This window comes from Verticillium nonalfalfae, assembly GCF_003724135.2.
Source record: "Verticillium nonalfalfae strain VnAa140/NRRL 66861 chromosome Unknown scaffold_16, whole genome shotgun sequence".
In the NCBI taxonomy this organism is placed as follows: Eukaryota; Fungi; Ascomycota; class Sordariomycetes; order Glomerellales; family Plectosphaerellaceae; genus Verticillium; species Verticillium nonalfalfae.
The window spans coordinates 191,755-208,811 of NW_021167241.1; the positions used below are offsets into that span (position 1 = coordinate 191,755).

Genomic DNA, 17,057 nt, shown 5'->3' on the forward strand with positions numbered 1-17,057 from the left:
GCCAGCCTTGCACGGGCGGAGAAGAGCGCGCACTACACAGTCAAGCAATGCAATGCATAGCAAAGCAAACCAAAGCAAAGGACAGCACAGCAAAGCAAAGCAATGCACAGCTCAGTACAGGTCGAGGTAGAGGAGTAGTTGCTCCGGACAGATGATGGACGTCGAGACAAGACCGACTACTTCACATACATAACCTTCTCTTTCCCCTCTCTGAGACAGGGCTTGCTGACAGGCATGTACCGTACACACGCCGAAGATTATCGGTCACGGACGCGATGAGCGACATGACAATACCATGCGGAACAGACAGGCCGGCCAATCCAGCCTTCGTTGACGCGTGAACGTGCAAGGACCTCTCTCTGTTGGCCTGAGATGAGGAGACGAAAAAGAAAACATCGCCATTGAGCAAGGCTCATCAACAATGAGTCGTCCAGGTTGTCCCCCCAGGCTAGACTACAACGAGAGCGCCATGCAGAGGACCAAGGACGGTCCATAGTCCCACGATTGCGAATGCTCTGCGGCGCTTCATTGGCCCGTCACCCACCAGATCTAAGTCGTCTTGTTGGTCATTATGTCTATCGATCTCTTCTTCGCATCTGCGCATGGGAGGGGTGTGGTCCCCCCTCTCTTCCCGATCCTCCGATGGTCGCCGGGGGTGGTGAGGACTAGGGGATTGGGCTGTTCGTTCATCGACTGGGCCTGGAGAGGGCCCTTCCTGAACAATCTCCACACACACTTTGAGGGGGGGGGGTGCACCAAGTGGGTGAAGCTGGCGCGGGCACGTCAAAAAGACTTGTGAGGCATGGATTTGAATCTCACTCGCCTCAAGTTCGACGCAAGGCAACGTGGAGACACGAGCGTCGGCCGGGTGTGACACGGGGCAGGGAGGGATGAAGGTTGGAGGAGGGCAGCGGAGGCAAGCAAAAGCCCATCATCCATGGCTTAACGCCGCCCCGTCTGACTTTCTGATTGATGCAATACATGGCTCCCATTTCTTTTTGGCCAGGAGATGGGTGGAGGGAAACGACGCATGGATGGGTTGGCGTCGCGATTTTTATGCCGTGACACCATAGCAAAACCTCCCTCTTGTGTGACCCTACCTGACCTATCCCAAGGTACCTTGCCTCAAGGTGCCTTGCTTTACACTGTCTGTGTCGCCGACGGCGGGCTGGGCTCCCATCTCCCCATCATCACTGGTTTGACGCCCGTCCCTTTTCCACCATCCTGTCGTCAAGATATCATATCAGCAAGGATACGCCGCTCGGACAGTTGTTGCGCCTCGCCGTTGAACAGGCATGTCTCTGACTGGTACGCTGCACTGCACTGCACTACGCACATTCACCCGACAGCCGCTTCTCCTCTGCGCCCCCCAAGTATACAGCCTGACCCTGGGCGCAAGCTGGAGCCTGACTTGATCTGAACACCAGCACAGAGGAGACAACGTGAGACCGAGGAAACGAGGAAAGCAAGGAGGTCAAACGCGTTTGCTTGCCTGCTTCCTACTCTGCGCCACAGATCTGCCTGACCGGTCTGGTGCAGACGCTGATAAGGCAACGTCCTTCGTCCACCGCCTCGATCCCTTGGTGGTGCTGGTGGTGCTGCTGTTGCTGCTGTCAGATATTGGTCGTGCCCAGACATCAAGCTGCTGTGTAACGTCAAGGGTGCGCATCAGTTCCCCTTTCAAGACGCCGACCACCAGCTTTCGCGTTCACTGGCAATTCGCTCTCTCAACTCTCACACGGTTTCATCTTTATCACCAGTCTCTCTCACCCTGACGCTCTCACACACACACATCGGTCTTTTCGGGTCCCTACAGATCAGGCCGCGCCCTCTTCGCGCTTCCAAAATGAGCCTCACCGTCACGCCTCAGCCGCAGGCCAACTTTGGAGATCACAGGTTTTCAGGCTTCACGGTGCCGTACAATGCCCACCTCGCACAACAGCAGTCTTGGGGCATGCCACCCCCGCCGCCGTCGCAGATGAGTCGCGGCCACCCGCATGGCCACCCGCATTTCGACGCGCCAGCGCCAGCTCACACGGCGCCCGTCATGACAGAGTACGACCCGTATGCGCAGCAGCGATCACCGCAGTATCAGGAGCATGAGCAGTACCATCTTCACCCGGATCATTTTTACGGCGGCCCCCACACGTCAACGCAGCAGCAACAGCAGCAGCAGCAGGAGCCCTGGGCTGGGCCGGGCCCAGATGGCTCCTACGCCCCGGTCCTGCTGCCCGCCGCCCTCGAGACGCCGCCCGGTGCCCAGTTCTTGACGCCTACGGACCCCGGCTTTGGTGAGGATCTCGAACCGGCGGCGCCACCAGCCCCCACCGACGCCTGTTCGTCGTATGAGACACTGCAACCTCCGCCGCCGCCGCCGCCGCCTCAGCAGCAGCAGCAGCAGCAAGCCGTATTTGACCCAGCTGTCATGTCGATCAACCCCAGCGCCCTCAGTGACCTTGACCCAAATCGAATCCGCCAGGTGCTTGTTGGTATACACGGACACGTCGATACCTTCCTCAGAGGGGTCGAGGAGGAGGCGAACAAGAAGAGGAAAGCGTCCAGCGAGCCGTTGGATGAGACGCAGGACCAGGCCCAGCATGCTTCGGTAGACGCGAGGCAGCAGCCAGAATCTGACGTCGAAGACCAGTTCGACTTTGGTGACAGGCAGTTGAGTGCCCTTGAGGACCGTCTGTCGGACAGGCCTAGAGCCATGCTCAACGCTAAGCTCATGGCGAAACTGAAGGAAAACGCCAGGACGAGGGGCAAGTCCAACGTTATGAGGAAGCCCAAGAACAAGAACAAGGCCGCTCAGGCTACATCTCAAGACGACCTTAGGGATAGTGACAAGAGTAAGGAAGGCAAGGGGCAAGTCGCGGATGCGGGTGACAATGCGGACGAGCCCAGAGGAGATTCAGAGCCCGAATCGGAGGAGGAATCCGAGGTGATCGAGACACCCACAAAAGTCTTCGACTCGATCTCCATTGTCGAAGGCGATGTGCCATCCCACGGCTGGACCACGGATTACTATGGGCTGACGGACGCGCGAAAACGATACGGCACGGGCATCGGATGGGAAACGCAGGAGACCGAGGCTGAGACCCCGGTACAGCATCCCCTGCAGCACACGGCCATGTTCGTCTGCAAGAAATGCTGCCTGCGGTGGAAGGGTGTGTCACTTGAGAACAGGAAGTTGTTCAGAGAGGACAATACCGAAGAGCGAAAACTGCATCGCGTGGTGAGACGCCCCCCCCCCCCCCCGGCGGGTGCCAGTCTCGCCTTGAAAGCCCCCCTTGACTGACTTTGACAGCCCCAAGCTGCCAAAAAAGGAGATCCGGGACATACGCGCCCCGGCTGCAGAGAGGTATGCTTGGTTCCCTCATTCCGCCCACCCCCTCCCCCTGTCCTTCGCAATGTTGGATTGACCTGTTTATGCCAGGTGCACTGGTTCCTCGACCATGACAGCGGCAAAAAGCCCTGCGTCAGAGGCTTATGCGAGGTGTGCATTCCACGGAATGCTCACAGCGACATGAAGTTTGAAGATGGCAACGACGGGTGGTGCTGTCCGCCTGGACTGGCCAAGGGGTTCATCAAACAAGCGTACAAGTGCATCATGGACAACTGCCCGTTCATCACGAGCAGTCTTCCTGAAATGAGGGTCAGCTCGTAGTCCTGTTGCGCATTGCCGTGCTGGCGTAACTGACTCTTCCTAGCAACACCTCCTGTCCGCCCAGAAGTGGCCTCACAAGGCTCTCGTGTTGAGTCTCATCGACCGTGTCAAAAAGGGCCGTTTCCTCAGCGACCTGGACCTCGAGATCAGCGCGCGCCTCATGTTCATCTTCAACGACCGCGACGCCGCCGGGAAACCCATCGTGTCCAAGTCCGACTGCACCAAACTCGATCCGAGCCAGATCTGCAACCCCGCCAACAAGGCCGAGCACGCCCAGTGGCTGGATTACATGGATCCGCCTCAGGGCAGGGTGTTCCACGAGAGCTTCGCGTGGGACGCGTCCAAGAACTGCTGGTACCAGGGCCACTGGACCATCGGCCGGGACGAGAATTGCGAGCCCGCCGTTCTGCCGCTCCACTGGCAGCTGCTCGACGCGAGGTGGGATCCCCGCTGGGGGCAGTATTTCCTGTGGCCGCTCAAACCACCGCCGAAGAAGAAACGCAGGCACTGACGTGCTCATTCGCTCTCCTCTGTTTGGCTCCCCCCTGGGCGTTATCTTTGACCTGGAAGAAGAGATTGGGGGCACGAGAGACGTCAAGCCTTTTTTTTTCAGGTGGGGGGGGGGGGCGACAGGTGATGGCATATGCATAAGACTTCGGCAAGCGTTTGACTTTCACGTCAGGTTGACATTTTTTCCGGCCCATGATGATGACTTTACGTGATGGGATAATTTGGGAAGAGAAGAGACTGGGACATTCACCTGTTTCGGGGATTCGTCATCCTGCCCGTGCGAACTTTCCCTTTGTTCTTTGCATCAGATTTGTGTGTTTCTTGCTCGGCGGGGTGATCGGCACTAGGACTTGGTTTTCGCAGCATGATACCTGATACCGTTTGGCGTGGGCGCCCTCTTGATAACTGCAGTGGAACCGGGAAGAATGGGGTCAACCCGAAATGGTCGAGACGATGAATAGAATGACATGTCTCGCCCATCTGGCGCTCCCAAGGCCAAGGTTACTGCGTCTCCAAGGGCGCGCCTTGCGTGTCAAACATTCCGCACGGAGTGGCTCTCGGGTACTCGCCATGGTGTATCCTGTCGATCTATCTTTGCTGACGGATGCCAGCAGGCACTCTGATGGACTGTACGCAGCCACTGTGACACCTGAGCGGTGTTGGCGTGGTTTGCACTACAAACGGCCGGACCAGCAAGATTCGCGGCAGGCAGGACAAACATGCCAGCAAACCAGTCGGGGGAGGGGGGGCGTGAACTTTCTCTGGCTGGAGGGTGCTCACTCGCATGCTGCAGACTCTCGTCTATCGACCAAGGCGTTTCGGTTTCTTCTGCTCGATACATGTCTGCCAAGGAGTGGCGTAAGCCCATGGTCATACAATATACACAGGTTCCAGAAGAGGACGCTCCTATTTCCAACGACATGGCTGAGTAGGACGGCATGCAGCAGGCCGAACGCTGAAAGATGATGAAAACCCCCCTTGTCTTGCCGCTGATTCGCCCCCGAGGCCAAAGACGATGACATGCTTGCCCGATTTGTAGCGTCCGCGGCCAATCTTCAGGCAGGCAGGCGTCCTGCTGGGAGGGCATGGTTTGTGTTGCGATGTGTGACAAAACCGAGACGGAACGTCCAAAGACGACGTCTGCAATCAAGGAGCATCAGTTTGCTTCCCAGTCGGTGGCTTGCCTCGTGTATGACAGACAGTTCCGAGTCTGCGGCAAACGGAGAAGATGACAGGGGCGTGGTGAGCTGGCGGCGGGCTTCATGTAGACATGCTTGAGTGGCGTTTGGGGCCCTTGGTCGAGATTCGACTGATTTTGTGTCAGCATGGAGACTTGCAGGACATGTCGATTCTGCGGAAACGCTCAGAAGGGGAGGGGAATCTGAATGTTGGGAACACAAAAGAATATCGACGGTCACAGCGCACGCGTCTCCCAAGCCATGCGTACACAAGGGTCACGGGATGACGGCCATGATGAAGAACGACAAGATTGAAGCATCCATCTCATCTTCGTCAAATCCTGCCAGGGTCAATGGTCGCATTCAAGCACGTGAAAGCGAATAAGTCGTAGTGAAGGTTGTGTCTTCAGACGAAGGAGCGATGCGTCCAACCCCATGCAGTCGTGATAGCAAGCGCAAATCCGAGGCCAACTATTGCAAAGGGTCACAGGACAGCTTCATGACCTAGCATTCGAAGATCGTCTTGTCGAAGCTACGAAAAGAAATCGTCAACACAAAAGGGTCATGTATTGGTCAGGGTCGGGAGGGACATCGAAAAGTTGACCTCCCATTGTCAACGCCAACCCGCAATACATGGTGAAATAAGCACTCAGTTGTGTTTGCCTGCGGGACCGTCATGCCGCGCGCCATTTGTTCCACGCTGCTAAGACGGTGTTTCGAGTAGTATCAGCAACGACGCATCTGGCTATGTACCCAGCCACGTCACTGACTTCGTTTGTGCGGGCCGGATGAGGCTCGTCTTGAGTAATGGATGAAGTATCACAGCCAAGAAAAAACGGCGGGACTGGCCATGGGATTACCTCACAGCACTCCATTTGTATAAGAAAGTGTCAACAGCGCGATAGAGACATGGAAGGGTGGGCATGACCTCGACGCGCATCACCAGTGTGTCGTTTTCGTGACAAACTACAGCATACCCTAGCCTGGTGTCGTCTTACAGAAAGCCAGGTCCAAGGACCCTACTTAGGTAGACGCAGGAAAAACTTTCACTTGTCTACTGTCATGGCGTTGAGGCCATACTAGGAATAGAGAGCCACAGACGATGTCCCCCGTGTTGACCAATGGCGACTTCGACGTTTAAAAAAAGCCCTCACGTAGTACATAATCATTTCGAGGTCAACTTACTCTGAAAAGATCATCTGTTAGTGACGAAAAGGCAATCTCCAATATTAATACGAACAACCGAAACGACGGACTGAGCCACGTATCGGAAAGCGCAGATCGGACATCTCGTATTTCACCGAAGCAAAGCCCGAAGCGACAAGGCACACCAGATCAATCAACCGGGTATGACAACCACATACGGTCGAAGGCGTTGTGCGCATGATAACAAGCCTGTTCAAGAGGCGCAATGAGGAAGAAACGCCATCCATGGTCATGACCATTGCATGATGACTATCTTCGAGTCATAGCTCGACTTGCAAGCAGCGCCCACGCGTCTGAGGAGCTGATCTCGAAGGTCTACCCTCTTGAGACAAACTGGTCCCGTCAGGTTCCACCTCAGAGCTTCTGGGAGACCAGAGGTACGAATGGTTTTTGTCGATCCTGGGTTGCTCCGTGGTTGGGTGAAGAAATGACTCTCACGAGGTGTCGCTGCCAGCTGATCATCTCCGAGAGCCATGTAGCTCGTTCACGCTTTCCGACGGACGTGTCCAATAGTTAGTGGGCATCCAGCCATGGAATCATTGTGATGGGTCACATAAGTGCATGTTGGCCTCCTCCTGCTATGGAGGCGAATGGCGAAGAGGAGCTTGCGCTCCCATGCTCGGTACGTCCTTTCAAGACAGTCTGGTGATGCGAACGAATCGGCTACCAAGTGCCGATTGGGTGCCCGCTCATGCTGATCATCACTGACTTGCCGTCATGAAAGGGGACGGCAGGGCTGGGATTCATGGGTGCTCTTGAGAGAAATCTTCGACCATGCCCACTTGGTGTGCTGTCCCGACACGCTGGGGTCCGTGAGCCTCAACAGCTTGATCCCGTGCAAACGCGGCGCCCTGTCCGGGCGACGCGGTGCAGCTCTTGACAGCGAAGCTTTGGGATGTCATGCGCTCGTCAACTCATCAGTGCCACCGTGGCCTCCTTTGGAGACGCTCGGAGGATCTGAAGCACAATAGGCAGGCGGCAAGACAGATCTTGAACTAAAAAAAAACAAAAGGGGGGCACAAAGGGGATGGACGTCGGGATGTGAACCCAAGGCCAGGGGCACTAAACAAGGGGGGCTGTAGCCGATCGTCTGTCGAGGAAACCACGCCCTGGGCGATGTTGGTGCTGTTCTTGGAACAGCAATGCCGAATCGAGAAGGCTGAGACGTTGGCCGATTTCGGATGACGCTAGTTGTCACTGGCTGGTGCAATGCCAGCCAAGATGACAGAAGCAGCGCTCAACTAAACACAGAGACGGGCGTCTCAGATTGATGCAACAGAGGGAAGCCAAGGCTTCTTGGCTTGCTTCGATGGTTGGACGCGCGAAGCAGGAAAGACGCGGCTCGGAATTAAAAATGCGATCGTGATCTATTCCCTTGACTGACTGCTTTGACAGATGTAAGAGCGATGGGTGGCCGCTGTTCTGGTGCCATCATCTGTGCGGAGTCGCAACAATGCCCGAGTTGGTGCTAGGAAGGGCTGTGCTAGGCGTGCAAGGAGATGGGTCGTCGAGCGGGCTGCAAGGCACGATGGGTTCTGTAGTGGTTAGATCCGGCAACGCGTGACGCTAAGGAATCCGTCCGATGGTATCGAAATGAGGAGTCGTGGACCTTTAGTTAAGACTTAGCGGCAACCGCCGCAATTTCGCCCGAGATGGACGGGAGTGGAACACGACCAGCACAACATGACCAGGCGGCCACCAGTGACGGTCTGTCAATGAACAGTGGCTCTGTCATAATCTGCTCGGAGGTTTGTTCTGTGCTGCTTACTGCTTGCGTTGTGGGGTGGAGCCCGAATGCCGTCGGGATCGGACGCCGGGACTCGGGAGATCGCTACCATGTGGGCTAGACATGCGTCCTGCCGCTTGAGCTTTCGCCGCCGGTGCCTCGGACCACGGGGCGGAGCATACTTTTTGGGGCCCTGTGTTAGGGCTCGCGCCAAGTGCCGCCGCCACTGAGGCGGTCCACGGGCGCTGGCTTCGTGGGATGACTCGTGGGTCCGATAGATCCCAAGAACAGGCGCGTCTGTTCCGCGTGCCATGTGCCAGGAGATTGAGCCGAAAGCTCGGGGCAGCGGAATTCGACCGAGAAGAGGGTTGTGACGTGGGCAGCTGAGAAAGAGCAGACAGCGAAAGAAGATTGAGAGCAAGACGAACAGACGTGGCGCCTTTGTCACAAGCACCTGGATGGGGAAGAGGGTAAGGTTAGTATGTAGGGGTGAAAGGGTGATTGCCGTCAGGGGTAGAGGCTAAAAGGCAAGAAGGTGAGCAACCCTGTTCATGGACTGCCATGTCAACCAATTCTGTCAGCTCTTGCTGCTTTGTATGGGGCATGCTGTTCGTTGCAAGTAGTAGAGGAAAAGGGGGTAGGGTCAGAGACTAGGCCCGTTCTGCGCCATCTCATCAAACTCTCGGTCTTTGGCAGACCCTCGGACCTCACCAGCGCAATCGTGGTCCCAACCGCCAGCACGGAGACCCCAGTCAAACCAGTGCAAGGCCAATCGGCCGACGGCCTTTGCGAGCGCTTTGTCCGAGAAGGGGTCATGAAGTTGAAACGCAAGGGCTCTTTTCCATCGCTGGGCGGGCCACACGCTGGGCTGGCTGCCTTGGGGCGCGACAGAGGGCGAGATTGATTGCACCACGGGGGAGGCTGTGAGGCGATTGCGGACGAAAAAAAGGGAACAAAGTGGGATGAGAAAATGGGGGGTGCTCGAACGATAGGCGGCGGACAATGCACGCAGATACGAGAAGACGAAACAGAAGCTCAGAATAGCACTGACCAGGGCGTTTTGTGCTGGTGATGGTTGTTGATGGCCATGTCGGCCAGAGGAGCCAGAAGCAGAAATGGAGGCGGAGGAGCCATATTGGTTGGAGTGAATAGGAACAGGCAGGAAAGCACAGAATGCCCTGACCTGCCTAGGTATATCCCTCGGTGCTGCGTTTTTTGGGCAGCTTTCTTTGATGGCCTGAGAGCAAGCGATCAATTTTTGTTTGTTTCTGTATTTCATTTCGAATAGCATGCTGAGTTGGAATGGGAAGGCACCGCCTCGCGTGAATCATGGCCTGTCCACGCTGTATGAGGGCCCTGGAACTGGAGCCTCGAGCCTCGAGCCAAGCAACGATACGGTTGCGCCTTCTTCAGAGTAAGCATCTAGTCAGCGTCAGAGTCGGGCAATAACCTCCTGCTCCGAGGCAGTTACCATCCCCCAGTGACGGGCATTCCCCTCTGATCGCTATCGCTGGCTCTCTTCTTTCCCTCTCCAACCTCAAACGCAGTGTGACCACGATAATTAAGATTGGCTCCTCCACTTCGCGGTGCCGAAATGTCCGTCACTAAGCCTCTCATGGTGATGGAGTTAATGAGATGACGGAAACAACTAGCACAAACGGCAAGGATCGCGCAGGGATCAACGGCAGGACCAGGACAGGGGTGGCAGGGGATGAGGAGGTACAGAGCAGAGAGGGGGGGGGGGGGCCAAAGAGGCTAGCTAAGCCAAGGTACATGTAGAGTGCTGAGCCCCTCCCCATTGGGTGTGCCCGAGTAAGGGCAATGTCTCTCTCCGTTTCGAAACACTGGGTCTTTGCTCTCTCAGCGCGCGCTGCGCGTGGCGTGACCAGCAGAGGTCCTTGAATCTGTTTCAGGTGGTTCCTTCCCACGCGCTGCGGTCCTTCCTCTGTCGCTTCCGCACTCAACCACTTGTCTTTGCACACCACTCAGTCACTGTCTTTGGGATCTTCAGCAGCACAGGCAGGGACCTTGGTCGCCGAGGGGCAGGATCGTCTCGGGTTAAGTAAGGTAAGACGCAGAGACGAACGCCCTCTCCTCCGCGAGGGCCACGGAACAAGGTTATGGGGTCGGTCGTCGTGATGTGATGATGATGGACCGGAAACTTTCCCTGGACTCATAAGGTACGACGGAATGGACGTCGTACATGCTACTACATGGGTTCTGCCAAGGCCAGTATCCTCCGTGTAGAGTCTGGTACACCTCAGATAGATGGGAGGACGCCAATCGACGCAATGGCGATCGCCCTTTCCAGAGGAGGGGGGAATTGTACCATGTACCATGCATGGACACATACCTGCCCTCACTTCACCCAAAGTGCCCGAGGAAGGAGGAGGGCGCCTTGAAACGGTAGGCATGCGAGATAAACAGAGGAGGAAGCTGCGAGGCCAAAATAGGCTTCACCGGTGATCAAGGGCTGCAGGTGCTACTGCTCGCCGGAGCCAACACCATTGAACCGCCAGCTCAGCACCATCTCGGTACCAACATGCACGCTGGCGCGCCGGGTGCCCACCAGAAGCCAATGAGTGAACACAGAACAGCGGCGAACGACAAGCGATAAACGACAAACGACGACGAGCGAGCAGGCCCCCAAACACACCTCCAGGCTTTGACACGAAGACGCGCCTGTGTCTGCCTCTGCCTCTGCTTCTACCTCGGGCGGCCCCCGCCCCATGACGCGCTTCACGAGATTAGCTGAAGGACCAGATAAAATCGGAGAGGTTCGTTTCGTCGCAGGATGCTCCTTGCTTCCTGCCAGGGTCCCCCCCCCCCCTCACCTCACATCACCACCACTCCTCTCCCCCCCTCCCCTGTCTTGGCCCAACCCCCAAACCCCCCTGATCCTTTCACTTTGCCGTCGGTTCCTGGTCCATCAGGCCCATCAGGCCCATCAGGACCCATCACTGAACCTGACCCCCGTCATCCTTCTCGTCCTTCTCTCGTCCGTGTGTCGCTCAGTCCCCTCTTCGGATCGGATCAGAGCAACACAGAGCAGAACAGAGCACGCTCCTTTCTCCACCCTGCCCGTCGCCTCGCCCACCCATCCTCCGCCATCCATCCTCTCTCTCGACTGTTCTACCAGGTCGGTCACTGACCTTGGATCTTGTTCCTGACTAACGAAACCCGCTCTCTCCGCCCCGGTCGCCCGCTAGCCTGCCAACGCAGTTTTGCTTCTTCCACAGCTCTCCTCACGGGGACCCTGCCTGACCACGCACTACCTTACCACGGACGGGCCTTACCTACCCTGCCTGCCCTGCCTCCTTTCAACACCACCACGTTCCCGTCCGTCCTCCCCGTCCTCCGTCTCACGTCAATCCAACCCAAGTCAATCGTTTACCACGCACCTCGTTGCGCGCGATATCACCTCACTCGCTTTTTGAACCTCGATACTTCGATTCGCAGCTTGCTTATTTGCACCCTCGGCCTCGATTTGCCTGCCTTCCTCATCCACACACTCGTTCTCACGCACCTTGGAAATCGTCAGTCACTGGACAGCAATTACGGAGAAGCCGAAGGGGAAAGAAAACCACACACGGCACTTCCGCCAGTTGACTCCGCTTACCACCACTCGTCCGGAACCCCAATCACAAATCGAATCACATTGCCGTACTCGCTCTCTCTACGCTCTCGGCCCACGTTGACCAGTTGGCTTTGCTTTTCTGCGTGCTGGACACAACAGCCACGACTCACCTCCCGTCCAACGCCGCAACCGCCGCCTGGCTGTGAACCGAACGAAACGCCCGCTGCCTGCGTCCGTCGACCTCACCTGAGCCGTGTGAGGACATAGCATTGCTCACACGCTTCGGTCGACCCAACCACATCCGCTTGCGCGTTCTGCCTTCTGTCTGACGGCAAAGCACAGCGTCGCCATGGATCACACAATGCAGGATGCACCTGCCGACGTCTTGGTCGAGGCCAGACGCACTCTCGAAGCTCTCAAGAGCTCCGGCTTGTCACGCGAAGTCCTGTTGGAGATGTGGGAGGCTGGCGATAGGTCCTCTCAGTCATCGACAGAAACCGTCTTGGAGGATGCGTCCACAAGAGGTTCGTCTTCGACCTTGTCGTCCCCTTCCACGCCGCTGACCGGCCTGCCACCACCTCCAGCCATCTGCCACGGCCAGATCGGTCACCGACCGCGCATCTCCGTCTCCTCGACCAGCTCCGGCTCATCCGGCCACGCCAGCATCTGGTCTATGGGCTCCATGAACTCGAATGCCTCCATTTCCACACACTACTCACAGCCCGCTATGGGCCCCTCATCCCAGTCTCAATCCGTTCCCCAGCACTCTGTGGGCGGCGCTCTGCCTCAGGTCGCTAGCGCGCAGACTGGATGGGGCCCTGGACGATTCAACTTTTACTGGTGCACCTCTTGCGAGACGAGGTTCAAGCGCAAGTACGACTGGAAGCGCCACGAGGAAGAGTTTCATGAGCGTTGGAAGAAGTATCCCTGTCCCGAGCCCGGCTGCAACCGGAGCTTTTGGGGTGCCAACACCTTCAACCAACATCACAAGTCTTCTCACGGCTGCAAAACGTGTCCGCACTCCGAAAAGGTCGTCAAGTATCTCAAGCGGAGAAAGTACTGGGCATGCGGCTTCTGCTCTGCCCTGCATCCTTCTCGAGAGCGCCACGTTGAGCACGTTGCCAGGCATTTTGAATCCGGCAAGACAAAATCGGACTGGATGCACTCGAGGGTTGTCTACGGCTTGCTGCATCAGCCCCTGATTCACGAGGCTTGGAAGGATATTCTCATGGGCAAGGCTGCCGAGTTTGCCGGCCGCCAGCCCAACTTCAGCTGGAACCCAACTCAAACTGGACGCGCTCAAGGCTTTATGGAAAACGAGTGCCCCGGTCAGCTGCAGGACCTACTTGAGTTTTTCTCAGGTTCCAGCACCGAGGCCGAGTCGATCGTCTCGGTTGCCTACGAGCTCGCCGACCTTGTGTTCCTCAACGTTCCAGCATCGCCGCCAATGGACTATGCTCAGTGCTACCCGCCTCAGCCCACAAGTCTTGCTCCGCCTCCGCCGCCTCAGGCATATCCGCCACAGCCGCTCCTACCGCCGCCAGCCATTCCTTCTCAGACCCTGCCCACTCAGCAGCCGTCACCACCTATTGTGCCGTCCCAAGAAGGCAGTCATCAACCTTTTGTTGACCAGATGCGAAATCAGCAACAGCAGCAACAGATGGATCAAATGAGGAACCAGCAGCAACAGATGGATATGGACCACATGAGAAATCAGCAGCACATGGAGCAAATGAGAAGCCAACAGCAGCACATGGACCAGATGCGGTCTCAACAACAGCATCAGCAACAGCAACAACAACAACAACAGCAACAACAACAGCAACAACAACAGCAACAACAACAGCAGCAGCAGCAGCAGCAGCACATGATGCCACCGCCACTTTTTCATCAAGGCCAGCCAGTCACTCGCGCCAGTTCCGATCCCATCAGGCACTCACTTGATCGCGAATTGCCGCCGCCTCCACAAGAGGCCCCGCCCATGAATTTCAACTACATGCCCAACAACGTTGTGTTTGAAGACTGGGAGAGCTTTGGTACCACAGTCGTCGATGACCACAGCTCAACACCAACACCTGTGTCAGCAGAGTGGCCCATGGTGCCAGTTCAATACTACCATCACACGCCTGTTGGGCAGTAATGGTGGTGATTCAAAGCAGACGACACACACAAACGTACACATACACGCACAAATACCCATATGCACTCACATACCCCCATTCAAACACCAGCCCAGCAGCGAAGGGCCCTTTCTTTGTCAAGTTTTCAATGTTCCGTGGGCATTTTCGCCATGAGGTCAGCAACATTTAGTATATAATGGTAATCTTCACCTGTGTCATTTGTATCGGAACGGCGGGTTCATTGGTTGAGTTAAACAACAACATGTCATGAGGATACTCGAGGGAAGCGCAACAAGAGGGTGAGTACACTCTATGGATGCCGTATTGTTTTCCCTTGGCAATGAGAGGATCCTGATTGGAAAGACGAGGATGAAAGGTCAAGGTGACCATGGGAATGAGCCACATAGGCCACGGGGGGGGCAGAGAAGACGGTGGTGGAAAGAGTTCAGGGAGGGTTTGACCAAACAAACAAAGCACCAGTTGTTCATCGAAGACCCATTACGCTTGATGCTCAAACGTCGATGCGATAAATTCTAGTACATCCACGCATTAACCTTGTCTCTCTACCCCAGTCTACATTTTGCGTCACACCGTCACATCACGCCACTGCGTTTGGTAGAGCAAGATTTCATGACTGCCTCATCGCCACAACACAGCATCCTGCCCTCAATGCCAGACAGGCGAGCAAGCAAAGAGATCGAGCAAGCGAACGAACCCCTCTGCTACAGAACTTACTACGATGCAGCTACCCGCAGCTGCAGCTGATGCAGGGAAGGCCTCTTCCCCCGCCCGTCGCCAACTCCTCTTCGATCAGGTCTAATGAATCCGGTCGCCCCCCTGGTCCTCAACCCCCCCCCCCCTCGCGTGATCTTTGGGCCTGTAAACGACAGAGAATCTGTTTGCTGTCTGGGCGTCGCTCTTGTTCATCATGAAGGCTATTGGCTGGCTCGCCGGGCCTCGCCTCGGCCCTCCTATGACTCGGCGACGCAACGCGTTCGTGACACAAGCCGACGCATAATGCAGCCCCCTTCACCGTCATCTTTGCAAACAAGGCGATCGCGCTGTAAGCGGCGGGAATGAGGGGGCCCCGTGATGGTTGTCGCTCGCTTGCCTCTGACCGGGAGAGGCGTGGAAGGAGAGGGGAAAGGCGACCTGGATATGGTATGATGACCCGATCACAGACTCCGGCAGGCAAGCCATCATCACACAAGGGGAGACGCTCTGGCCTAGGGGCACGGAGAGTATGAGAGGCGGGGAGGGGAAAGATGAGAGGGGCGGTTGACTGTCGAGCTGATGTTATAAACGAGCTTGATTCTTCCTGGTGTTGAGGGGTGGTCCCTTTTGCTGCCTTCTTCAGGAAGTCCCCCTTTATCTTTCCCCCCTCCCGGTAAGATTTTCTGGAATTACCTGCCAACTCCTTCCGTTTTTCACGCACACATCAATAACCAGACCTCTTGTCTTTTGTGTCTCGGTCCGGTTGACACCCCAAAAGCATACTGAGAACGAGTGAAAGGCCCTGCCTATCACCACTCATCTTATTGCGGCATTCTGAGACTCGACTCGTCGAAGACCTATCCGTTCATCCTACCCGTCCATCTGGTTGCTTCTGACGCAGCCATCCGTCCCGACCCAGAAGAAAGCTTTCGTGTACGTCCCCAGTTTGCCTCTCAGCATACTTCGACAGCCTTCTTCTCCTCTGTCGTGACTGTCTCTCCACATTCTTGTTCCTTTCCTTTTCCTTTCTAGAACTCGAATCGGATTCATTTCCTAAGCTGACGGGATCCTGCCCAAAGAATGTCTCAGAACGCCGACCAAGCCGCCCGCGAAGCCGCCAAGGCCCGGCTTGGCACCGAAGCGACCGCCGTCGCTTCGGCCGAGGCCGCGGCCAAGGCTGCCGCACTCGCCGAGGAGCTCCGGGCTGAGGCCGAAAGAACGTCGCCTCCCCCGCCCAAGAGACTGAGCTTCACCATGGAGCGCTACCTCAGCGAGACACCGGTCCAAGAAGTATTCAACGGCATCAATAAGTGAGACCATGGTGAGGGCGCGCTCTGAAGTCTGTGGATTTGTTTGTTTCTGGCGGTTTGTGCGATTCGTGCGCTTGAATCTCTCGTTCTATTTTGGTATCACGATTCTTGGGCCCTTTGCCTTTCGGCGAGATCCAAGTTTTAGCTTTGGCGGGGTTGGATGCAGACTGTCTTGGTGTGCTGCTCTATCTTGTCTTATTTCCTGGTTTGAATGTTGGTAGGCCTTCTCAGAGGACTGGGTATGTTTCTTCCTTTGACGCTAACGATTATGACGAATGTATGAATGAACCAGAAATGCCACTTCGACCTCGTTGCTCTACCGTTCGCATGGTTACTCGTGACGTTCGGATGCAACACTGACATCGGATAGATCTTCGTGTTGCGACGTACCAGGGCGTAAGTAGTCGTGTTGACGTGGTGGAACGAACGGTCTGATTCTTGGTGGCTGCCTGGGTAAGCAAGCGAATATGATGTAGGCACCTGGCATTGTGTGTGTATGACCAGAATCTGTTCCATTCGGCGTCATGTCGTTAGCCTCTGGCTCGCAAGTGGCATCGCGAGTTTGTCAGTCCACTTAACGAACTGCTTGTTTTGATCATGTTTCTTTTCAATCAAGATTGAGCCTCGGTCGTTTGCCTAGATCTGCTCATTCTACAAACAAATTGTGCAGCGTAGCAAATGAGACTGCGATTTTTCTACCAACGAATACAGGATTTAGGTTCGACTTGGTCAGCACGAGCGCTCAAAATTAGAAGCCATTGCGCATGACACTTATGTCTCCTCAGCAGCATCCTCAAGGGGCTTTCATCAGTGATCATATTTACCACGATCCCGGAGTATAAAGATTCTCGCCAAACCACTATGAAGATCCATTCCTCGTTGGAACGATATTCGTGTCTCAAGTCATATTACAGAAGCGATCCACAGAAGCCTGACACGTTTGACCTTTGTCTCTGTGTCATCATTGAGGCTCTGCTTCAACACTGATGAAAGACGCGAGTTCTTCGCTTTCTAGAAAGTGACCTGGAGCCTCAAATTTTGCCATCTTC

At 56.0% G+C, this 17,057-nt stretch overlaps 3 protein-coding genes across 3 annotated transcripts; all 3 read left to right on the top strand.

Moving 5' to 3' along the window:
* Positions 1–1,846: 1,846 nt before the first annotated feature.
* D7B24_002471 (uncharacterized protein) lies at positions 1,847–4,178 on the top strand (the record flags this gene model as incomplete). The annotated part of the gene is made up of 4 exons (XM_028636678.1): positions 1,847–3,235; positions 3,308–3,361; positions 3,437–3,655; positions 3,711–4,178. The coding sequence occupies 4 exons, from the start codon at positions 1,847–1,849 to the stop codon at positions 4,176–4,178; spliced, it is 2,130 nt and encodes a 709-aa protein (XP_028497624.1).
* Positions 4,179–12,225: 8,047 nt separating this feature from the next.
* Positions 12,226–14,004, top strand: D7B24_002472 (uncharacterized protein; the record flags this gene model as incomplete). The annotated part of the gene is made up of 2 exons (XM_028636679.1): positions 12,226–12,388; positions 12,449–14,004. 2 exons carry the CDS (start codon positions 12,226–12,228, stop codon positions 14,002–14,004), a joined length of 1,719 nt encoding a protein of 572 aa, XP_028497625.1.
* Positions 14,005–15,778: 1,774 nt separating this feature from the next.
* D7B24_002473 (uncharacterized protein) lies at positions 15,779–16,012 on the top strand (the record flags this gene model as incomplete). The annotated part of the gene is made up of 1 exon (XM_028636680.1): positions 15,779–16,012. One exon carries the CDS (start codon positions 15,779–15,781, stop codon positions 16,010–16,012), a length of 234 nt encoding a protein of 77 aa, XP_028497626.1.
* Between the last annotated feature and the right edge of the window lie 1,045 nt (positions 16,013–17,057).